The following is a 25694-nucleotide window of genomic DNA, read 5'->3' as shown; positions in this document are numbered from 1 at the left end:
GGCGCAAAGAGCTCTCCCTGTGACCTGGCTCCAGTGATTCAGCTCCCCACCCTACTATTATAACACATCCATAATTTTCAACCACTACGTCAGCATTAAACTTGACAAAGCAGGCTCCTCAGCAGTGCAAGCCCCAACACATATACACACACACACAACACACACCAGACAATCCTAATGCACCTTAACCCATTTAACACCGGGGAGCACAAACCAAAACAACTCACTAGGTGGCTTGTTTGCCCTAAATAGATGCCAACAGGAAAGTCCTGTGGCTTACTCCCGACACTCAAACAACAGACCAACAACCAACCAAGCACCACAGTGAATATACACAGACCAGCCAGAACGATACTGGGATACTTTGAATCTAGTCATTGTGCAAACCAAGAGTTGGGTAGACGGGCACCCTTCAGACTGTCAAAGACGCACAGGGGCCATACGCATGGCAAAAGAAATACCCTACACTGTCACTTGCGCAACATGTGGGTGATGCATCTCATTTTTATGGGTGGAAGTCCATATGGGCGAATACCAGTTTCAGTTTTCATTGGTTAAAATCCATGGGGCATATTTTTGTACATTTGACATACACGTTTAATGCGTTGAGTAAAAGAGAGACAGCAGAAAAGCACAATAATAACTAAGATACAATGCATTCCTGCTGGGGCCTTATTTATGAAAAGTGACGCATCGCTGCGTGAAAACAGCGATGCGTCACTTTTCACTGCGCTCTCTCTGCGACATGATTGATGCGTCATATTTATAATATGACGCATCATGTCGCAAGGAGTTACAGATACCTCAGTATTTCTGACGTATCTGTAGGCGCAAAAGTGACGCATTGCTGGGGTGTGTCACAAAAGTGACGAAACTCCAGCAATGCGTCCTATCACATGGGGAAAGCCCCATGTGAAAGGGCTTGCGTCAGTCTAACGCCTGCTGTGAGGCAGGCGCAAGATTTTGACGCAACAGCGTCCTAAAAGTGACGCAGTGAAATCTCATAGATTTCACTGCGTCACTATTACAAGGCTTCTTGCGGGGGAATGCCCCCTCTGCATACATTATACCTGACGCAGGTATAATGTAGCGCAGGGATTTACAAAGTGACGCATCTGCTTAGATGCGTCACTTTGTAAATAGTGCGCAACAGGACGCATGTTTTACGCCACCGAAGAGTCACAAAAATTGACGCATCGGAAGCGGAAAACTGACGCAAGGCCTCATAAATGAGGCACCCGCTGTTTCCCAGCACTAACACACTATGGGCTGCTAGTACCAATGCAGGCACACTTGCAGGATGGTGCAGGGGTGCCTGCATTACAGGCAGGATTAATTGTTTTTGTGTGGGGGGGGACACCTTCCTGCACACAAAGAATCCAAAGAGGTGTATTCCTATTTCTAAGTGTGCTGCAGAATGAAGCAGGCATAGAAAGAGGAGTTAACGAGGAGAAGCATTTCTCCATGTTATATCTGCCTCAGGGAGGTGTAGCTTTCTGACACATTCCCAGGTTTACACGTCTTTGGGAATGCACCAAACTCCCAGGGTGGATCCGTGGGAACACTCATGCTCCACCCATGGAACTCTGCCTGAGGCAAATTAATATGTGGCAGCACTTTGAACTACTTTGTATTACTTTGTATTTATGAAACCACTCAAAACTGCGTAAATGCCAAAAAGGTTTTTGCGTCGGGCTGCGCCATTAAAGGGACACAACCCCCAACGCAAAAGCTTAGTAAATGTACCCCTATATGCAGAACATCTCATTTATATAGGAAACATCCACACAGGGTACATCTCATGATAGTAGGTTGAAATCTATATGGGTGGAGAAATCCATATAGGGTATACATACATAAAACTATGTGTTACAGTTAACAGAAATGCATGTCAGGCTCATGTATTTACACATTTCACATCACAATAACACATGTGAAAATCGAAATTAGGCACATATAATTTACCTATATAAAAATATGTATGTTGAGCATCTCATATTTTAGTATTAATCCAAATGGGGTGCATGCAATCATAGTGGTTTCTGTCCATTATGACTTATCTGATCCTCATAGGTAAAATTCGTAGATGGCACATCTCATTTGCATATGTAGGTTTCCAGATGGGGCTCCTCTTATTTTCCCTGGAATCATCACTGGCACGTCCAAATTGTGTGGAAAGGAATCCACATGTAGAACATCTCAATTACTTGCGTATAGTCTACATTGATCATTTATCATTTTAACCTCCGTGTCTTTAATAAAATCCAGCTTTACTGCCCACCACTCGATCTTCATGGAGATGTCTCAGTAAAGGTGAGTCAAAAGGCATTTGTGATTCTAAAGTGATCTTATGATAACGGAAAATCTCATAGCAAGGCAGAGCTTCCATGGTGGCACCTTTAGAGGGTATGCAACCTTTACCACGCAACTTTTACAACGACCTACCTTTACCACGCAATTTTTACAACGCAGGATCCATTACAACGAAGTACCATTACAACGCATGTTTTTACAACGCAGATACCTTTACAACGCATACCATTACAACGTAAGTATTGGTAAGTATATAATGTTATTAAAAATATTATAGGTTTGGGTTTTTGGGTAAAGGGGTATTTTTAGGGTTCAGGGCTAGGTTTGGATTTTTAGGTAAAGGGGTATTTGTAGGGTTCAGGGCTAGGTTTGGGTTTTTGGGTAAAGGGGTATTTTTAGGGTTCAGGGCTAGGTTTGGGTTTTTGGGTAAAGGGGTATTTTTAGGGTTCAGGGCTAGGTTTGGGTTTTTGGGTAAAGGGGTATTTTTAGGGTTCAGGGCTAGGTTTGGGGTTTTAGGTAAAGGGGTATTTTTAGGGTTCAGGGCTAGGTTTGGGTTTTTGGGTAAAGGGGTATTTTTAGGGTTCAGGGCTAGGTATGGGTTTTTGGGTAAAGGGGTATTTTTAGGGTTCAGGGCTAGGTTTGGGTTTTTGGGTAAAGGGGTATTTTTAGGGTTCAGGGCTAGGTTTGGGTTTTTGGGTAAAGGGGTATTTTTAGGGTTCAGGGCTAGGTTTGGGTTTTGGGGTAAAGGGGTATTTTTAGGGTTCAGGGCTAGGTTTGGGTTTTGGGGTACAGGGGTACAGGGTACAAATAAAGTAAAATTAAATTTAAATTAAATTAAATTAAATTAAATTAAATTAATTTTAATTAATTTACATTAAAAAAATATTATATACTTACCAATACTTACATTGTAATGGTATGCGTTGTAAAGGTATCTGCGTTGTAAAAACATGCGTTGTAATGGTACTTCGTTGTAATGGATCCTGCGTTGTAAAAATTGCGTGGTAAAGGTAGGCGTTGTAAAAGAATGCGTTGTAACGTCATACATTCCCTTTAGAGTTATAGACTGGTAAAGGGTGTGTTATGAGGGTAGCCATGAAAATGCATGTAACTCCCACAACTTTGTAATTCTGTGGGTATGCGCAAACATTTTGCAGGGCCAATCCCGACCCAAAATACTTATAAAGGTACTTGCAGAAATATTCTGAGTAAATGTTTTTTCAGCATTGGATGAACGAAAAAGCAAACAAAAATTTGGGGGTATGTTCATTGAGAAAAATAGGAAGAGGGAAAAAAAAACTTGGAAATTTACTTTCTGGCCTGATGTACTCATGCCAGTTCTCCACCTAGTAAACCATGTGCCAAATATAGCAAATTCAAAATTCTAAATTTATAGAAAATGCATCAGTCATGTAAGTCCTCTCACCCTGCATATACATTATTCATTCTCTGGCTAAATATTGTGCATGTTTTTCTGAAATTCATTTTAGCTATTTCTTCACTGGCACAGCACAATTTAGCCAAAACGTGCTTTACTAGACGGCATTCTGTTTCCTCTAGTTTTATTAATGAAAGTTCAGACTTACCCGGCCCAGTCCAATTGTAATCTATTTACAAATTAATTTGGTACCCTACCTGCCTATGGCTTCTTCTATAGATTCATGGGCAGTCATCCTCAAATCCTGTTTCTTCCATGAGAGACATTTGCCATAACTCGCATATATCTTAACTTTCTTAGCAGTGGTATGTTGACCCAACTGCTGTTGCCTTTAGATCCCTCTCTTCTTTGTGCAGATCACTTGTTTCCCATAGAGTGTGAGTTGTGCCAACTTCACCTCACCTCTGTGCTTGACTAGTGTAAGTTCAGCTCACTGTCAGTCTTACCCAGTGACACTACGCTTGTCAAATGGCTACAGAGCAGGTTCTCCATAACCTCCTCGTTTGGGCAGGACCATTGCCATACACTGAGGAAAGGTTCTTCTTGAAGGTATTTGCTGTTGCTCACAACCACCCAACCTTTAACACTGCCTTATTTTCACAAGTCTTTTTCAGCCGCTGACTCCTATGCAGATATTTAACTCACTACAACACATCGTCATGTTATGATTCATCACATATCTTAGCAGCTATTACTAGACCTGCAAAACCTCAAATATGACTGCCCTCTGGCCACTCTGGTAGGTTTTTAAGCCCTTTTTAAGCCCTTATTCAATTTTCTACCAAACCATTTAAGATGTACTGTTGTTGACCATCCAGCCCTCACTCAACATGCTCCAAGTACATGTTCCAAAACTGTTCAGCCAGTTTCATTGAACTGTCACCAATCATAATATCGAAGGCATTTAAGTAATTGTGCGCCATAATGTTAGACGGTGCCACATCATCAGAATGAAAAGCAGGCATTGACATATTTGTACATATCAGAGATAGCTGTGGAATCTGCCTGCATCTCAATGCTGTCAATACAGCCAACGTCCCTGAAAAGTTATGTTCAGTGCAAATGACTCCTTGAATACTTCTAGAATTCTGGTGCAGAGAAACTCTTACTTTGCATTTTGTTTACAAATCTATCTCTAAAGGCATGTAGGTAGCTGATTCCAGCCTTCAGAAGAAAGTAGGAGGTTTGTCATTCCCAAGTTAAAAATTACTTGTTCGGTAGGGTCAACCTTGGTTTGAAAAGCATTCGACTTGTCCACCACTGCCCCTGATTCCCACATTCTCCTTCTCAGTTTCTAGCTACAGAGTCATGTGTGTGCTCTTCTTTACCATACAGGGACGGACCTCCTGCAGGTGGCTGCCCATGAGTTTGGACACGTCCTTGGTCTGCAGCACTCCTCCATCGCCAAGTCGCTGATGTCACCCTTCTACTCCTTCCGCTACCCCCTGAGCCTGAGTGAGGATGACAAGCAGGGGATTCAGCATCTGTACGGCAGGCGGCGGCCCGTCCCCGCGCCCACCTCTGCCGTCCCAGAGCGCTTCCAGCCTGAGATCGAAACCAATGAAATCAGCAACCTGGAGGTGAGTGGAGGCAACATGCATGACGTGCCTCATTCCCCTCGTCTGTCTTTCTATGGGAACTGATGTGCACAGGACGTCTGCAATGCCTGTCAATATGTGAATGCCTCACGAAATGCATGCATGTGTGCATGTGTGTACACATGTTCACCAACATGGCCCTAGTCATGGAATAGCTGACATTCATTTTCATTGTGCACTATATGAGATTTTTTGCAAATGTATGTCCATTAATCTCAGTAATGGAACAGCACTGAGAGTTGAAGGGAGAGGTTCATCCCCAGATCTGAGTTCTGAGAAGATTGTGGTAAAAGATTGATAAGAAGGGCTGCCTTGGGGATGTCTGAGTACTGGAACGCCATGGTTAGCTTATTCTGAGGGTTGCGGTGAAGTAGGCAAGCTTTGGGATCTGAAATGTGTGTGCTGTTTAATATCAATCCAGGAGAGAAGTGTGGCAGGTAAAGAATGAGGTAAAGCAGCCACTGGGAACTCACATCCCCTGGGTGTCGTACGCGGTAACTTTCAAAGCAGCTTGCACCAGCCCAATTAAAACTCTTTGTATTCTCCTTTATCTAAAGCCTGATGCTTGTAACGTCGATTTCGATGCCATCTCTACCATCCGTGGTGAACTGTTCTTCTTCAAATCTCAATATGTCTGGCGACTCCGAAGTGGCAAATTACAGTCTGGATACCCTGCACTGGCATCGCGCCACTGGAAAGGAATCCCAAACTCTATTGATGCTGCATTCGAAGACTCCACTGGCAACATCTGGTTCTTCCAAGGTGAGCAAGGCTCAGAAAGCAAAGAGGGAGGAAAAAACGTTGTTTCTGGTCTATATGACTGGCCAGAATACATACAGTGAACATAATATTAGTTGCAAAGAACGAGACACGCCCTTAGTAGACAATCTTCTTTTATTCCATTCAAAAGGGTACAGTTTGTTTTCCTTGTCAGATGCGTACATTTAGTTTCCATTCACAGTTAGCAGAAGATGTGTTGGCACAATCTCTTCATTTTATTATCCTTTTAGATCAGAATGTATTCAGTTCATGTATTATGTCTAGACAACATGTAGGTAGCACCTCTGATGGAAACAAGATTTTAACTAATCTCCTTCTGTCCAATTCTCACTAGGCTCCCAGTACTGGGTGTATGATGGCGAGAGGCAGGTTTCAGGTCCCTCGCCGCTCTCAGATCTCGGCCTGACTGAACCGAATGTGCGGGCAGCTCTGATGTGGGGCACGGAGCAAAACAAGAAGGCATACTTCTTCAAGGGAAGCAGCTACTGGCGCTTCAACCCCACGACCCGCAGTGTGGACAACATCTACCCCCGAAGCATGGGAGATTGGCGAGGGGTGCCCACGGCCATCGACGCTGCCTTCCAAGATGAGTTTGGTAAGTGCAGAAAGAATGGCAAAGAGGCTATTGTGATCCTACCATTCCTTAGGACATCCAGTGTCCTAAGGTTAGCGGAGTAACATATACCAATGAAAGTGGTTCCTCAAAATGATCCACAAAAAAATCTGTGCTCTTTAATACCAAAAAAAAGGACCATAGTTACTACTGCAGGTGGCTCTATGACTGGGCAAGAGGGAAATGCTTATGACCCTGTAACTGCACACCGCTGCCATTTGGCTAGGTTTGCACTATACAAATAACCCATACATATATGAAAATTATTATATTCCATTTATGCCTTCACAATGAAAAAGCCTTCACGGCTGCCCAAATGTTTTTTTAAAAAGCAGATTGAGCAGGCTTAGACTCTTGATGGGCAGCATGTGGTGTCAGATATAAGTAGCTTTTACAACCCTAGAGGAGAGATCTTTGCTGCTGCTCCCTTAACCCTTGTTCTGATGCAGAAGCTATACAACTGGGTAAAACAAACGGAAGTAGCCTGGTCAAAATTACTGTGAGTATGCCGTGTTGAGTCTAGAACCATGAGTCCATTAGTAACACTACAGTGATAGCACTGGGCTAGAAAAAGTTCCCATCAGCCCACCCATCTGGTGGAGTATCGTCACGTGGGAGATGTATCATAAATCCAATTCTTGATCAAGGCACCTGGTAATGATGCAAAGATGGATTTTGTAGATATAATCTTAGACCACAGTGCTTCAATGGTGATGCCAATGGAGTGCAGTGCAAGTGAAAAGTGGAAGTGAAAATAAAATTGACTCGAAGGACCAAAAGTCAGTTTATTAGGTATGGTACTAGGGTCAAATCTAAAAACAACGCCCAATAGTTTTAAATAATAACTATGTCAAAGCATGGTGTATTGAGGTCGACATGTTTCAGCTAGATGGACAACTGGTCCTAGCTTTCTTCAGGACCTGGTGAATATTGCAACTGCAAACTAGAGTAAATAAATTTACAATAATAGTGAACTTGTACACTGATAATGGATAAATCCTACCAGTTACTCTGAGCCCAGATGTATACTGGTGATAATCCAGTCATGCCGTCTTTCCCAGCGTTCTGTGGGAAATGTGCCTCACCTCACCCGGTCACCCACTCGGGAATAGGGAGGCCCCGCTCTGTCCGTCGGTACCTCTACACCAATCCGAGAGGATGTTGGTGTAGAGGTACCGACGGACAGAGCGGGGCCTCCCTATTCCCGAGTGGGTGACCGGGTGAGGTGAGGCACATTTCCCACAGAACGCTGGGAAAGACGGCATGACTGGATTATCACCAGTATACATCTGGGCTCAGAGTAACTGGTAGGATTTATCCATTATCAGTGTACAAGTTCACTATTATTGTAAATGTATTTACTCTAGTTTGCAGTCGCAATATTCACCAGGTCCTGAAGAAAGCTAGGACCAGTTGTCCATCTAGCTGAAACATGTCGACCTCAATACACCATGCCTTGACATAGTTATTATTTAAAACTATTGGGCGTTGTTTTTAGATTTGACCATAGTACCATACCTAATAAACTGACTTTTGGTCCTTCGAGACAATTTTATTTTCACTTCCACTTTTCACTTGCACTGCACTCCATTGGCATCACCATTGAAGCACTGTGGTCTAAGATTATATCTACAAAATCCATCTTTGCATCATTACCAGGTGCCTTGATCAAGAATTGGATTTATGATACATCTCCCACGTGACGATACTCCACCAGATGGGTGGGCTGATGGGAACTTTTTCTAGCCCAGTGCTATCACTGTAGTGTTACTAATGGACTCATGGTTCTAGACTCAACACGGCATACTCACAGTAATTTTGACCAGGCTACTTCCGTTTGTTTTGCTAGTTGTTATAGGGGCCCAAGTTGCCTTGGTCGTTAAAAATGCCCTTCTGACCCTTCCCCACCTCATTTTTTCAGCTATACAACTGGGTGCCTGAAAGGCTGTCTCTTGGAAGGTTAGAAGAGCGTTGCCGATGATACCGGACCCATATAATGCAGTTACTCAGGAGAGTAGAAAACAGCTTGCCTGAATGGGGTGATCAACTGTGGTTTTTCACAACAAACACCCCTGTGTTGGGGTTCAAAAGAGATGTTTAGAACGTTAGTACCACCCTGCCTTTGCAAGAGCCCTCAACATTTCATTATATTTTTAAGGACTGTGCACAATTAATGCTTTAGTGGAAAAGAAGTTGCAACAAGGGGCTGATATTTTTCAGAGTAATCCTATGGTGCAAATGCAAATGCCAGGAATTTTGGTTCTCCAATAATTGTGAAGATGTCATTGAAAAATGGCTATCAGGTCAGGAAAAATATGCATATATTTGACAGAGTCTTGCACCACTGAGACCGCAAAGCGAATAGAATGGACTGATGAAGGTACGTGCTAAGGAGATGCCAGGCAGGGAGGTCAGATCTCATTGATCATTGAACAGATAAAGTGCCTTGGTGCCACAGTGTAAGAAGACATCAAAGTGGGTTGGTGATGTGGCAAGGCCACAAATGGAGAACATTAAACATTGGGGTGCACACTTAAAGAGGCAGAGCTGTTTTAGCAACTCCCAGGTGCTAAACCTAAAGGTCAGGACGGGAAACTGTTGATAGAATAGAGGCATGTTACCAGTGTGCTATATACAACATTGTACCCTCAATTCTACATTCTAAGGATATTATAAGTTGCCAAGGTGTTCAGTTCCATATAAATACAAGACTGCAGGCTGAATGCTTACAATGTTAATGTAAGTTACTAATTTTGGATAGTACACAAGCACCCATAAAAGAGTTTGATGTTCTGAGCACAAGTACCGTGGATATGTAAGTACCCGACACATAAGTAAATCTGACAGAGAAAAGCCAAGTTCTAAGCTTTTTCCTGATAGTGAGTGGACCTGATACTAATCTCAGATTGCCAGCAGGATTATTTCAGGTGAACTGGGCTATTACAGATTATTTTTACCATCTATGGAACATAAGGGTTACTTAAAGTAAGAGGCACAGACTTGACAAAGGGGCATGTTACTCTTATAAAATGTAGGCCATTGGCCATAAATACACAATGTAGAGGACCTTAAATGTAATCCTAGAAGACATAGACCCCCCCCATGCAGAGCACGCAGGATAGAAATGGCTGAATCAAATCTACCTGCGACAAAGAACACCGGGGTTCTGTACCACGTGCAGGTATTCAAGAGAATCCTTGATGGACACGTTGGTCTGTACCGAGATGTATATTTATGTAAAAGGTCCTGCCTTTCTTGTCCAGTGTCTTAAGAGGATCCATAATTTCTCATGAGGGTTAATGTAGGTCTGCGATACAATAGCTAATGGTAAGGCATGGCTAGACTACACTATCCTGAAGCCCCATCCTGTCCTACTCACGCACCTCTTCCTTACATGTAACTTTTCTCTCCCGCAGGTTACGCCTACTTCGTGAGGGGAAGGCAGTACTGGAAGTTTGACCCAGTGCAGGTCAGAGTCCTCGAGGGATACCCTCGTCAGATCAACCAGGATTTCTTCAAGTGCACATCCGCTGCTCCTGCCAACTCACTCCGATGAAGGGATCCCTGGGATGCTGGGACCAGAACTCTTTCCCACCTCCAGAGGTGCTGCAAACATGGCTTCCACATCCTGACGAGGTTGCCTTCCTCCTCCGGCTAACGGAGGAATAGGAAGATCTCGACCTCTTTAGGGAAAGGTGGATTTCTATCCGTTTTTGGAATGTACCGGCGACTGACTTTTGAGGAGCTGTGGATCCTTGCTGACCAAAAAGGGAGATGGGGATTCACAGCAAACCTGGGTACAAAGGTGAAAGAACACTGAGCAATGAGGGTTGGGACGGGGTTCGGTAACCCCTACATTGTGACATAGAAACTACTAATCCCTCAAAGGAGCACGGTCGCGGGGCAGGCCCCTAAAAAAACAAAATCATCCCACTTAAAACGGTTGGACTTTGGTATTCAGGGTAAAATGTACACATGTGAAAGACGATCACGTGCCACCCTTCATATCCGAATGAGCTACTGAAAATATATCTTGCTCAAGGAATTTAATATTGACAAATTTTGATAAAGAAAGTAAGACAATAAGCCTGCAAAATTTGTAGAAAGTGCTTAATTGCACCTTCAGTGCAATATACTCAGGAGAAACTATCAATTTATACCCACCTTCTACCCCAGCCCGGCTTTCCATTGCTCGAGGGGGAGGAACCATTTGATTGAAACTTTAAATTGGTCAGATCCAAACTCAATAAATGGTAATTATTCTTGGGTACCAACATGTAAACATTTCTAAGTGGTAGATGAACCTTCAACATTACCAGGCTTCCAGATGGCAAGACTCCTGAGTCACTGAGAACTTCACAATAGTCCACCTTCTTAAGTACATTTTCTCTACAAACCCCTTTGCTCTGGTCTATGGTTCTGAACCGCCATAGACCACAGTGGAAGAAGCATCCAATTTGTTGGTCGTGGAGGGGGAGAAAACGGAAATGTAAGCCATTCTCCACAAAATTCCTAGGAGATCAGCAGTCAGACAGCGCTGTGAGTGTTTAACAAAGTTTTCCATGTGCGCCTCTTGCCAGCCCCATACCCACTGTGGACTTCAGAGAGTGCCAAAAGCCTCTTGAGACAACCTACATTTTGTGGTCTGTGCCCATTAGAGTTCTACCTCACCCTGGGCAGCACCCAGACATCGCCGCGTTGAATTGCAGACCTTTTCTAAGGTTGTGGCCATCTCCATTTCCTTTCATGTTAAGGATGGACACTGCAGTTAGTATTTTTATTTCCGTTCTTTATTTTGTATCAGTTTGTAAAAAGATGTGTTTTCACTATTATGGAAGGAGGTATCGTGCATCAGTGCAGGACACTGAGCCGGACTCCACCTCCCTTTAAGGTGTAACTGTTAATTACCTGGATGATAAGAGTGCCTCAGGGAGACAGCACGCGAGGGTCTTTGCCTATCTCCTGTGGGAGGGACTAGTTACCAATGCAAAGCACAGTTGGGAATTTTTACTATAAGCAGTCAAAGGGCATGTGTAGTAATGTGGTCCAGCAGTTCAGGGCCATTATGTGACTGTGGGCCAATAGGGACATTACTAGGAAGACGCACAGCGGGTTTCCATTGGGCAGTAGTAGGGTTTCACATGAGTGCTGCGTTGGAGTTGTCAGTATTGGCACTACTGGGAGACAGCAGCTGGGCACATTTACAGTGGGACACCATAGGTGTGCATAGCAGTGGAGCACTACATTAGACTCGCAGTATGAACAGTAGTTGTGCGTTAGTTGGATTCTAAGCATGCAAAGCAGTTACGCACTTGTTGATCTTCACGCAGGCATATCCGTGGTGCCCCAGGTTTCTCCGTGGATGAATAGCACACGTGCACTTATCTCCATGGATGCACAGTTTTAGTACACTAGTGATGCACCAGTTGTCTCCATGGATGAATAGCAGCGGTGCAATTGTGGTCTTCGTCTCCATGGATGCTCAGAAGTGGTGCATAGTCTGTCTCCACACAAACATATCAGTGGGGCCCCAGATGGCTTCATGTATGAATAGCAGCAGTGCACTAGCTGTCTCCATAGATGTAGTGCTGCAGTGCACAAGTTGGCTTCGACACGGGCATGTCAGTGATGTACCAGCTGTCTCTATGGATGCACTGCGGTGGTTCACCAGTTGGTTCCTAGACTATGCATGGAAACGGTACCTCGTGTTCCTATACTTCTAGCAATGGTTTATTAGTTCACCACTGGGGATTGCTGCAGTGCACTCGAGAGGCTTCCAGCATGTAGAGAAAGGATCCACTCGAGGGATTTCAAGGATGCCAAGAGGTGCATTAACAGGACTCCCTGCATATTTCCTACATAAACGTTCAGTTTGTTACTATCCCATGTATCTCCATTCCAGAGTCATCTGTTTTCAGTTCAAATATCTCTGTACATTTTTGTAAATTTTAATGTGTTATATTTTTTCTATGTGTACCAATAAACATGAACTTTTTTCTACATGTGGGCTTTGCTGTGACTGAATGACATAAATGGTGCTTAATGGGCTCCCGCAACGCGTAGAGGCCTCCCACTGCAAACCTAACTCCAGAACTGCCTTCTACATGTTCCGTGAGTGTTACCAATAAAGCCTCTCTCCAAATAATCACGGTAGCCTCTTGTAAATCCTGATGGGGTTTATTTTCTCCCAGCAAGCTCATGGTTCTCTTCAAAAATCGTGTGTAACTGAGGCCTGTAGTTTACCCCTGCAGAACTACTGGGTTATTGTTTTTCCCTACAGGCACTACCGCTGTTTCCCTGTGTATTCCTGCATTGTTCTCCAAAGGCCAAGTTGGATTCCGTTTTGTCCCTGAAACTCTGCAGTTCTGTGCCTCAGACATTGTTAGGTTTGTGATTAGCTTTGGCCTGAGACGGTGAATGCCCTGTCACTTGTGACAATTTATTGTTTCTTTTTAAAAAAAACTCTAAAAAGGGACTTTTTGCCCACCAGTTACCATTGATTGGCGTCATTGTCAATCTTATTTTCTTCCTTTTTAGGTCTCGCGACCTATCGATGCGCGCAAGCACATTGAGGGAGCGAGAATTCAAGTGCTCAAAAAACTCGTGAAACCAAAGGTTTCGTTCGTGCGGTTTTCTTTAAGTTCACGTGAATCACGTGACAGCAAGCTCCTTCGTGCACAAGCTTGCCTGAGCCTTCTGCCTATCAGCCTGCCAGTTCTCCTCCCCTAATTATTCACTTCACTTGTGACTCCCCACATCAAAGCCTCAGCCTCCCTCCCTTGCCATTTGCTTCCTAACCAGCCTGCCTCGCATAATTGCATCAGACCCGACACTTCAAAGGAATGCGCCCCCGAGAGCCACTTTCACGGCCGTGCATTTCTCTTCCCCCCCTCCCCACAGCAATGCCAGGAGCTTGTTTTTAAATGCTTCAATGAGATAGAACAGAGATGGCAATGCGTTGCATGCAATGATACAGTTTAAAAACTAAATTCGGTTTTACTTCACGAGCCGTTTTCCAAGGTGCTGTAAATTGTATTCGATCATGTTCAGTCATAGAACTCAGTAAAAGACGCATGACTACAGCACCTAATTTGCAAACTGCACGGAGGCTTAACAAAACGTTTCTATCTCGAGCAAATACTGTTCCATCTTTTTATATCAAAAGACTTAGGCCAGTGATTCACTTTCTCGTTAGGCCATGCTAGTAAATAATGTGCTACACCGCATCCCTTTCTTTACCTCATGTGAGGAAACAGCGCCACTCGCTGGGCGGCATTGGAACATGTGCCTAGGCTGCAAAATAATGAGGTGGAAGATGTGCTTATAAGGTCCCACAAGCGAGACCTATTGGCTATGCCAATGCTTGTTATTGATGAGCTTATGTCAGCTCCTTTCAGCTTTACTGTGTCTCTATGAGTTTTTGTTTTTTCCAGGAGCATGTACCAAGTTCTGATTGATTTCTTGATTATTGTTCTTCTGCGCTGCTTGTGCTTGAATTGTGGTCCTTTTTAGGTCGAAGCCTCCCAGACATTTGCTAAAGCCATCTTGGGACATTCAGAAAACTGACCTAGGAATGCATTCCACCCGTTGCTTACCATTGGCTTTGTGGTTTGTCCGTCACATTGCCCAAACCTTGTTTACCATATTCTTTCACAAACTCAATTTCTGTAAACAGGCCTTTATATCTTGGCCTTATCTTGTCACATTTGCTGTGCATTCAAAGACAGAGGTCAAATGCCAAGCTCTCTCTTTCAAGGGAACAATCCCCCAGATTCATCATGGTCATGTTTTGCGAGTCCTTAATAGCGAATTTTAAGGATTCGCTATTAAAGACTCGCAAAACGGGATGCATGTAGAAATCGCAATATTTTTTGCGATTTCTACTGCTTCCTTATTTGCGATTCGCTAATTGCGAATCGCAAATAAGGAATGGCTTTCCCATTCATTCCTATGGGCCTAAAGAATGAATGGGGAGTCCTTCCTTATTTGTAATTAGCAATTAGCGAATCGCAAATAAGGAAGTGATTTCAAGGGTGCCAGGGTGTCCAAAGGACACCCTGTAGCACCCCTGAAATGGTAATGTACACTGGTGTTGCGCACACACATGTCCAAAGAACATGTGTGTGTGTAACATACAACTTAGAAAAATGCACTAAAGTGCATTTTTCTAAGTTTTTGCTATTTACCATGTAGTTAGACTTCGCGGTAAATAGCGGCCCCAGATTTCGAATTCGAAATTTTAGAATGGTTCATGAATTGCATTTAAGGAATCTCAAATTGAGATTCCTTAAATCCAATTATTCGCAATTTAGCGATTTCTAGAATTGCGATTTTTGCATTTGGGATGATGAATCCCAAATGCAAAAATAGCGCTCGCAAAGGGCCAGATTCTCAGAATCTGGCTCTTTGCGAGCCGATTTTGGTTTGATGAATCTGGCTGTTGGTGTTTACTTCTCTTTCTTCAAAGTGAGAGAATTTATTTGACAATCCTGCTGAGAATCCATGTAAGAGTGGAGGGTGTAATATGTTTTTTTTCTAGCCCACAACAAAAAACAAGAAATTAACTGTGATGATGTTTCACAATATACCAGAACTGGTACAAATAAAGCTAATTTTTCTTGTAATTCTGAAGTGTGGTGGAAACAAATATTTGGAATAGGATTAAAACACATCAATACACTAAGTGATGACATTTGCACATATTTTCGTTTGTGTGCAGTAAAACCGCATTTCGGTACAAATGGAATGGTCATTTCAATTGAAAATGTGTTGTCTGTAATGGCATTGCACTAACAGACCATGCATTCGCCTGACAACGCCACACCACTCCACTCCACTCTATACCCTTCCACTGTATGCCACACCACCCCATTGTATGGCATCCCACTTTACGACATGCTACTCCACTCTACGCCCCTACACTCTAAGACAACCTACGACATGCCACGCCACTCCAATCTAAGCCACTCACTCCACGACACAGCACGCCACTCCTCTCCACTCCACTCAACATAATTTAATTTACCCCACTCCGATCTACCCCACTTTAATCTACCCCACTCCAATCTATCGCACTCCACTTCAATGTACTCCCCTCCAATCTACCCCACTGCAATCTACCCCACTCCACTCTAAACCAATCCAATCTACACCACTCCAATATACCCCACTCCAATATACCACAATCTAGCCCACTCAAATCCATCACAACTTGGGGTGATCGGAGTTCGTGGAGTTCTTGCTAAAAACTCAGTGAAATTCCATGGAGTTCCGCGTTTGGGGAATGCTGCGCGGCCCTAAGCTGAGTTGCACGGGGCGGCAGCAAAGAATGAGGAGGTGGATCCTCACGGCGTTTGGGCCTGCGGGCGCCGAGTGGGCTGGACTGAGGCAGGATCAATGTAGCCTGAGAGGAAATGTCAGCCGCAGCCTATCATGGTCCATAATCACTATTGAATGTGATAATTAAGGCTGTTGTGCAAGTGGGGATCTTCTTTATGTAATCACCTTGACTGATCACACTAAACTTCATTCACTGCATTTGTGAGCACCCGGAAGGGTCCCCCGTGGCCTGCAAAGTGCGATGGACCACTGCTCATTGGGGCCCTTGCTACTGTTGGGCAGCTGGCTGGAAGCTTGGAGCCTCATTGAACTATGGTCAGAAGTCCATCCTGAATTGATTCAGCTTTGTCGTGGTTTGCAAACATGTCCCTTGACAGATGAAGAAACATAGGAATATGAATGTATTCTGAGGCAGGGGTCGGCACTAAACTTCCTTTATCATTTACAAGTGAAAAGCATGTACTCCAAAAGAAAGGCGCCACTAATGGGACTTGAGAGCAAAGGAGCACACTCTACTGTGATAGCGCAGATGTCAGCAAAAGAGCACAAAACAGCGCTGTACCAGAGTTAGGCAGGAGGGCTGAGGGGGAGCCCACCTCTCTTGGACCCAGGGTCTCCTCTCACCGGGGTAGCAACCCTGCCTCCCCTCTGCTGTTAAAGCTGTGGGAGGATGAGGATGAGGATGAGGAGAGATGGGCCAGGCGTGTAGACAATGGACACTGGATTCTAGTGCTGCGCACGTTAAGGAGCCACAGGGGGGAGAATGAGCCGCTCGGATTTCTTACCTGGTTGCTACGACCACTGCTTGTGGCCGGACAGAGGCGATGCCCAGCCAGAGCAAGGCGAAGCAGAGTAGGGCACATGACTGTTCCTTCACATCAGTCCTCTACTCAAGAGCTGCCTCATCCAGGCCACACCCGCAAGGAGGAGCAGGAAGTGAACGGGGCGAAGGAAGTCAACAGCCAATTGCAGCCCGGAGGCAGAATTTGTGCACTGCTAAACTCTGCTCTGCCGGCTGTTGGTGGAGTTTTGCAGAATGTGTGCTCCAAAGCAGACAGCGGAGTGGTAAAACTCTGCAAACTCTGCCGGCGGAGCGGAGTTTACCACCCACCCTTAATCACAACTTACCCCACTCCAATCTATCACAATCTACCCCACTGCACTCCAATCTAGCCCAATCCACCCTACTCCAATATACCCCTCTGGACTCTCCCCAACCTACCCTACTCCATTCCAATCTACTCCACTCCAATCTATCCCACTCCAACCCACTCTACCCTACCCCACTCAACTTCAACCTACCCCACTCTAACACAATCTACCCAAATACACTCCACTAAAATCCAATGTAACCCCCTCCATTTTACCCCACTTCACCCCAATCTACCACACTCCACTAAAATCTACCCCACTCTGCTCCAATCTACTCCAGACTACCACACTCCACTCCAAGGTACCCCAATTCATCCATCTCCAATGTACCCCAATGTAACACACTCCAATACAATCTACCCAACTCCACTCTACTCCATTCCACTCCAATATACTCTGGAGCAGTTTATGCCACTCCATTCCAATTTAAGCCACTCCACTGAAATCTATCCAAGTCCTCCCCACTCTAATCTACCCCACTCCAGTTGACCACAGTCCACTTTACCACACTCCACTCCACTCTACACAAATATACCTTACTTCACTTCACTCCAATCTACCACACTCCACTCAAATCTACACCATTTCGTATGCATATGTTCTTTTTTGAAATACCAAATAAAGAGTTAAAGGAAAATCTATCCCACTCCACTCTAATACACTCCACCCCAACCACCCTACCCCAATCTTCCCTTCTCAACATACCCCTACCCAGTCTACTCCACTCCAATCTACCCCACTGCAATCTACCCCACCCCACCCCACTCTACCCCACTCCAAAATACCCGACTCCACTCCAATCTACCCCACACCACTCTACCCCGCTCCAAATGACCCCACTCCAATCATCCCTCTTCAATCCACCCCACTCCAATCTCCCCACTCCATTCCAATTTACCCTACTCTAATCTACCCAATTTACCACACTGCACCCTAAACTACCCCACTACACTCTACTCCAATCTACATCACTCCACTCCACTCTTCCCCATCTGTCTCACTCCACTCTACCCCCACTCTACTCTAGCCCAATCTACTCACTCTATTCCACCCAATCCTCCCCACTACTCCACTTCACTCTACTCTACCCCAACCTACCACACTCCACTTCATTCCAGTCTGCCACAGGTCACCCAAATCTACCCCATTCCTGTCCAATCTAATCCACTCCACCCTAATCCACATCACTCCATCTCACTCCAATCTACTCTACACTAGTCCATCCCAAACTACCCTACTCCTATCTACCACATCCAATCAGGCCCACGCCAATCAAACCCACCCCATCCCAATCTACCCCACACCTGTCTTTCCTACTCCACTTCAACCTACCCCACTCCAATCTACCCCTCTTCTATCTATATCAATCTAATCTAAACCTACGTCACTCTAATCTACCTTACCATGATCCACCAAATTGTTCCCACTTCAAACTATCCCACTCCACTCTACCCAATGCCACCATAATCTACCCCACTCCACTTCAATCCACTCCTCTCCACTCCTATCTAACCCACTCAATTCTATTCTACCCCACTCCAATCTACCCCAACCCACTGCATGCTTCCCCAATCTACCCTACTCAGATTTATCCCAATATATCCCCTCCACTCTACCCCGATCTACCACAATACAATACAATCTACCCCACTCCACTCCAATGTACCCTACTCCACCCCAATCTATGCCAATTCAATTGTCAGCACTTCCCCACTCCAATCTGCTCCACTCTAAGCTACCCCAATCTACCCTAATCCACCACACTCCATCCCAATCAAGTCTACCCTGCCCCCTCCACCCCAAACTACTCCACTCCAAATCTACCCCGTACAATCAGCCCCAATCCAATCTATCCCAAACTAATCCATTCCAATCTAACCCACCCTAACCCAATTGCCACCACTCCAATCAGCCCTACCCCACCCAAATTTACCACACACGCCTCTATTCTACTCAACTCCAACCTACCCCACTCCAATCTACCCCACTCCATTCCAATCTACCCCGCTTCAATCCAATCGGTCACATGGCTAGGTTAGGCCCGGATGAAACACTGCCAACATGTACTCATTTCTTAAGTTGCCTTCTCTTTGACACAATGACTTTTGACACACATTTGCTTGTGTGAGAGTGCAAGGATTAGTTTCTCTGAAACCATATGGCTCACAATTCCACTTTGTAAGTACACTATGACGACATCTTGAACATTCCGTACACAGCCTGAACATACATTGTTGGTGTTTATTATTTCATCCATGAGGCACCGTTGCTATCACAGAGACAATAAACAAGGTCAGCTCAGCTGGAGCTTCGACACGGAAGCAAGGATACTGTTGTTATAAATACACACGGATTTCAGTGTTCAAATCAGTGGAGCACTCTGCTATCATTGCGAGGTCATCGCTGTGTCGAAGTCTCAGCTCAGCTGATTCCTGTTTACCCTCTGTGATGAGGGATGACCAAAACGGATATGTACATACATTGCCTTCAGGTAATGGGGAGTTAGATCATCCAATAGAGGATTCTTGGCAGAACACCCTCCCTAGGCAACTAGGTTAGGGAGTGCATAGTAGGAAAACACTATACCCAGTACTTAAACGATAACATATATACACTGTTTAGCCCCATGGTGGAATTGTTCGTTTTTTTCACCATCCTTATATTGCTGATCACTTTTATCTCCTTCTCTCTATTGATTATTGTAGCGCATATCATTTTATACAAGAATCACAATGGTTCAATAAATATTAAAAACTCCCTTTTGTGTATTTCTTGTGCATCTCTCTGACCGAGCACAAGTGACTGAGCAAAAAGGTTCTAGACATCTACCACGATTCCTTGGGGGATCAGCGTTGTCATGTTCTGAGATTGCCAAAACTATTTGTCACCTTTTGAGGGTTAGAGGTACTTATGGTGGCACTGTGAGCTGGTCTATAAGCTAACATATCCTGAGGGGATGCATACAGTTAGTCTGGCACCATCCCAACGTTTATGTTGTCCAACAAATGCAGTTCCTAGTGAAAAGTGGAAACCGTATGGCATGGCGCCGCCAAGTTAGGGTTCCTATTTAATAGATCACCTAGGTAGTTCTCTGTTGCATACCCAGAAAGCTCTACTCACCACCTAACGAAAGACGTCCATGGTGGTAGGGACTATCCTCCTCAGCTAAGTAGGCAACCCCTATGTATTGGCTCTAGTTTGTTCAACCTTGAACTTTTCAAAGGATTATCCCATTGTGTTCCCTTCCCTGAAAACCATACACAATTATGTCTGGAGAAGATGACCTTGAAGTAATTAACATCACTGAGAACTGAAGACTTGCAGTTACTCAAAAACTACTACAACATGGCCTCGCACGTACGAGTGGAGATGTGACCTTCATGGTTGAGGCTTGTGATAACTATATACCATATGAACAAAATAGAAATACCTTTAACATCCCATGAACACAGAAATTGGTTTGATGGCACCCTATCACAAACAACTGAAAATGTTAGACTAGGTACCCTTAGCAATGAGGGAGCAACATGGCCCATCTTAGCCGACTACATACGACATCCTAATGTCGATAATTTATCAGCAGTACAACTGCATGGACTATATAAACACTTAGTCACAATATCCAGATGTTTGACACAATTTGCTATGTGAATATTAACACTAAACCCTGCGCAGACTGCTCAAGATGCACAACCACAATTGGCTACACCGGGCATTAGCCCACAAACACTAAATGCTGTCATGGGCAAGGTTACCATCAGACAGGAGGAAATTTCGTTCTGGATCGCACAAAAAACAAGTCACCTTGAAGCGATGTTTGCCCACACTGGACCACAGGAAAAACGCATAATATTAACAGTGTCCTTGCTGATGGGGATGGCTCTCTCTGTGGACGACTGCACCACTTGGGATACAGTTTTTACTGCAGTATATACCAGAAAACATGGTCCCCCTTTATTTGCTATTTTGCCAGAGGTGCTTAAACAGATTCAAAATGAGAATGGGGCTGCACCTGCCCTGGACTTGGGGATGAAAATGATGGGCAAGTTTGCCGCAGTATCCGCCATAGTGTAAAGTAACATTGAAGGGTAGGCAGCAGCGTTGGCTATGCGCCAACGTCTAAGGGATGGCTCTGGGACAACAGGAGCACAGAGTCCCTAAAATTATCAAAGAGATCTATACTATTCTAGGTAGAGATAATTTGGGAGTCGGACCTGGCAAACCACAACTAAATAGTAATTCTGAAAAGTATAACTCTAAGCAAGAACCCGAGTCTTCCACAAAGAAGAAGTGGGATAATAGAAAAGTTAAAGAAAAAACTACTTATGGTGGCACTGTGTATCCTGACGGGGTGCACAGAATCAGTCTGGCATCATCCGAACATTTATGCTGTCCAACGAACTGCAGTTCCTAGCGAAAACTGGAAACCGTATGACACTACACTACTATAATCTACCCAATCTATCCCTCTCTAACCTACCCTAAACCACTCCAATCTACTCTTCTTCACGCCTATCTACCCCACTACACTCCAATCTACCCCAAACTACACCACTCCTATTTAACTCACTCCAATCTACCCCACTCCACTCAAATCAACCCCTTCACTCCCATCTACACTACCATATTCTACCCAATCTATCTTACTCCAATCACCCACCATAATCTACCCCACTCCAATCTACCTTACTCTAATCTACCCCAATCTACTGCACTCTTCCACAATCTACCCACTCCAATCTATCCCAATATATCCCACTCCGCTCTATCGCGATCTACTCCACTCCAATCTACCACACTATAGTCAAGTCTACCACAATCCACCACAATTTACCCACATTCCAGTCTACCCCAATCTACTACACTCCATTACACTCTACCCCAATTTACCCCAGTCCACTTCACTCCAGTCTACCACATGCCACCCACATCTACCCCACTCTAGTCCAATCTAAACCACTCCACCCCACTCCACCCCACTCCAGTCTACCCTATTACACTCCACCCCAAGCTACCCTACTCCAATCTACCCCATTCAATCGGTGCTACTTCAATCTATCCCAAACTACTCCAATCCAATCTACCCCACTCAAATCTACCCAACCCTATCCCAATCTACCCTATCCTACTCCACTCCAACCTACCCAACTCCACTCTAATTTACCCGAATATACCCTGCTTCTATCTTACACCTCTCTAACCCACATCACTCCAATGTACCTTACCATAATACACCCAATCTATCCCACTCCACCCCACCACCCTAATGTACCACACTCCAATCTACCCCAATCCACTGCATTCTTCCCTTATTTGCCCCACTCTGATCTATCCCGATATATTCCCCTTCACTCTATCCCGATCTACCCCACTCCAATCTACCCTTTCCAATCTACCCCACTCCATTCCAATCTAGTTCCCTTAACCCCAATCTACCCCATTTCAATGTACTGCTCTCCCCCACTCCAATCTACTCCATCCCAGTACACCCCATCTACCTCACTCCACCCCACTCAAATCTACCCCACTCCACCCAATGCTTGTTTCTTTTATTTTGTTTGAAACCATCAAACTTGAAGCATGTGTTTTCCAATATTTCCAAGAGCTGAACGCAAACAGCTAACTATAACAAAACTGTGCCCTGTGACCAAATTCCGAAACACATATTTTCGGCTGCCTATCGCTTTTATTGATGAAGAAACTGTAAACAAAATCACTTTGTTTAAGACTATTGCAAAACAGTATGTGTTTTTATGAATTACTTTTGCAGTTGTGTCACATTTACTTATTTGTCAGTTTCCTCTTTTATCATTTAGAGGGAGTGTTTTTCTCATCATGAAGCACACAGTGATTTCAAAAGTTGTATGTTTCGCCTTTACCTCTATCCATCCCTAAACCCTAAAATCCCATTACCTCCCCCTACTTCTACCTCTAGCCACCCGAACCCTGAAATCACCCATACCTCTATTGACTTCTAACTCACCAAACCCTAAAATCACCCCTACCCCCTTTAACTCTACCCACCCCTGAACCATAAACTCATTCTTACCTCCCTGCACCTCAAACTCTAAAGTCACGCTCACCTCCCTTTACCTCTTCCCACCCAAACCTTCAAGTCAACCTCACCTCACTTTACCATTACCCACTCGGAGCCCTCAAGTCACCCTGAACTTCCTTTACCTCCACCTACCTCACCCTACCTCCCTTTTTCTCTACCCACCACTGAACCCTCAAGTCACCCTCACCTCCCTTTACCCACCTGAACCCTCAAATCACCCCTCACCTTCCTTTACCTCTACCCATCCCATTCCCGCAGGTCACCCTCACCTTCCTTTACCTCTACCCATCCCATTCCCTCAAGTCACCCTCACCTTCCTTTACCTCTACCCATCCCATTCCCTCAGGTCACCTTCCTTTACCTCTAGCCATCCCATTCCCTCAAGTCAGCCTCACCTTCCTTTACCTCTGCCCAACCCAAACCATAAAATTACACTCCCTTTCCTTTACCTTTACCCATTCTAGTCCCTCAAGCCACCCTCACCTTCCTTTATCTCTACCCACCCAAACCCTCAAGTCACCCTCACTTCTCCTTACTGGATAAAAGAAATTGGCAAAGTCAATAGATCTACCATAGGTGAGATCTATTGGATTTGCCAATGCTTGTTTAGCCTTACTGGCAATAGTGGGTCATATTTTCTCACCGTGACCCTATATTTGCCTCCAGATGGCGTGAGAGATTCAATGCTGTCCCTTTAGCTACAAGATTGTCTACCTCACAGCCATGAGGTCTAACTCAGGAAAGAGAGAAAATGTAGTAGCTGGATGTCACATTATCATGAGTGAACATTTACAGGCACAACCATCATTCCTTTGAAAAACCACAGTTAGATGAAGATATCATTTTTACATTTGAAATGATCCTTGTTCTCAAGCAAGCAAGATTGTGATATCAGATTTCGGAGAAAAATCATTTTGGGGTACAATTTCGCATTAAAGTGCAAAATCACGTTTGATGCAACATCAACAGGAAGGACAAACCCGTTTAGGATAAAAAATCATATTTAGAAGAACAACTACATTTTACTCTAAAATCACTCTTGAGACAACATCAACACGAGTGTGATACCACTTCTAACAGGAAAAATCACATTTAGGTGCAAAATACTATTTATGCACAAAGTACCCTTTAGATGCAAAATCATGTTTAGGTGTTGAATTGGCAGCAATACGGAGATATGGTAAATTCACATTTAGCAGGAAAACTACATTTAGGCACAAAATAACATTAGGTGCAAATGAACACTTTTGCAACACCAATAGGATTGGAAAAAAAATTATGAACAAAAATCACATTTAGATGCAAACCAGTGCTTAATTTGAGCCGGTGCTTTCCGGTGCTCAGTACCAGTCCTTAATTGGTTTCCGGTGCTCGGCACTAGCACCAAATTGTCAACACTATACATAGAACAGTCTACCACATGTTGGTGCTCCTCATCTAATTTAGAGATGAGCAAAACAACTGTTGTTTAGGAATACAATATACATTAGAAAATTGCTAACGCCTACCTCCCCAGCCATTCCTTTAGCTTTGGAGACCTGGAATAATCTGCACTGTCGCTTTTCAATGCAAGAGAGATGGTTAGTAGTTGTTTTGGCAACGATGACAAGGGCGATGGGTGGTGCAAGCTGCACTGGCCTCCCGGTCAGAGCCCTGGCACTTAATATTTTACAAATTAAGCACTGATGCAAACCCAATTTTAGTTGAAACAATCACAGTTGGGTACAGAAATCACTTGGTGTAAAATCAGCAAAGGGGTTAAAACACTTTTAAGCAGTGCTTTAAATGGTCCGGTATGTCCAGTAATGATTACCGACACTTCTTTATTTTGAAAGGGAGAGTACAGGCCCTTCTCAAGAGAAATGTAATACTTTTAATTGGAGAGTACCGGCACTTCTCAAGAGAAATGTAATACTTTTAATACTTTTAATTGGAGAGTACCGGCACTTCTCAAGAGAAGTGTAATACTTTTAATTGGAGAGTACCGGCACTTCTCAAGAGAAATGTAATACTTTTAATTGGAGAGTACCTGCACTTCTAATTTTACATTTCAAACACTGCTTTGAAGTGCAAAAACATATTAAGGTGCACATCCCCATTTAGGAAAATCACCAATGGTACAACATCTCCAAGAATTTGGTGACACTTTTAGGTGTTAAGTCACCCAGTACAGTCTGAAAATATGATAGTAAGTTGTCATTTTTGGTGCAAAATCGTGTGTATCTGTAACTATATCACGTTTAGATGACTGCTTATTGAGGTGCAAACTCAGCACGAGCATGGGAGGCTTTCAGAAGCAGGAATCACTTTTAGCTGCAAAAGCATTTGCAGATTAAAAAATGCCCTGGGTGCAAGTTGTGGAACATTGCAGCCCCACATTTAGAAGCAAAATTGCAATTTGTC

General features: G+C 44.1%; 1 protein-coding gene across 1 annotated transcript in view; it reads left to right on the top strand.

Moving 5' to 3' along the window:
* Window positions 1-12742, top strand: part of LOC144792668 (stromelysin-3-like) — a 145655-nt gene extending 132913 nt beyond the window's left edge. The window contains exons 5-8 of the mRNA XM_078667816.1: window positions 5087-5331; window positions 5907-6111; window positions 6464-6724; window positions 10159-12742. Coding sequence (XP_078523942.1) covers window positions 5087-5331; window positions 5907-6111; window positions 6464-6724; window positions 10159-10298 — 851 coding nt within the window. The 3' untranslated portion in view covers window positions 10299-12742. The remainder of the gene's footprint in view (window positions 1-5086; window positions 5332-5906; window positions 6112-6463; window positions 6725-10158) is intronic.
* The last annotated feature ends 12952 nt before the right edge of the window (window positions 12743-25694 follow it).

This window comes from Lissotriton helveticus, chromosome 11 (genome assembly GCF_964261635.1).
Source record: "Lissotriton helveticus chromosome 11, aLisHel1.1, whole genome shotgun sequence".
In the NCBI taxonomy this organism is placed as follows: Eukaryota; Metazoa; Chordata; class Amphibia; order Caudata; family Salamandridae; genus Lissotriton; species Lissotriton helveticus.
The sequence above is the reverse complement of the archived record's forward strand: the minus strand, read 5'-3'. Positions and strand labels throughout refer to the sequence as shown.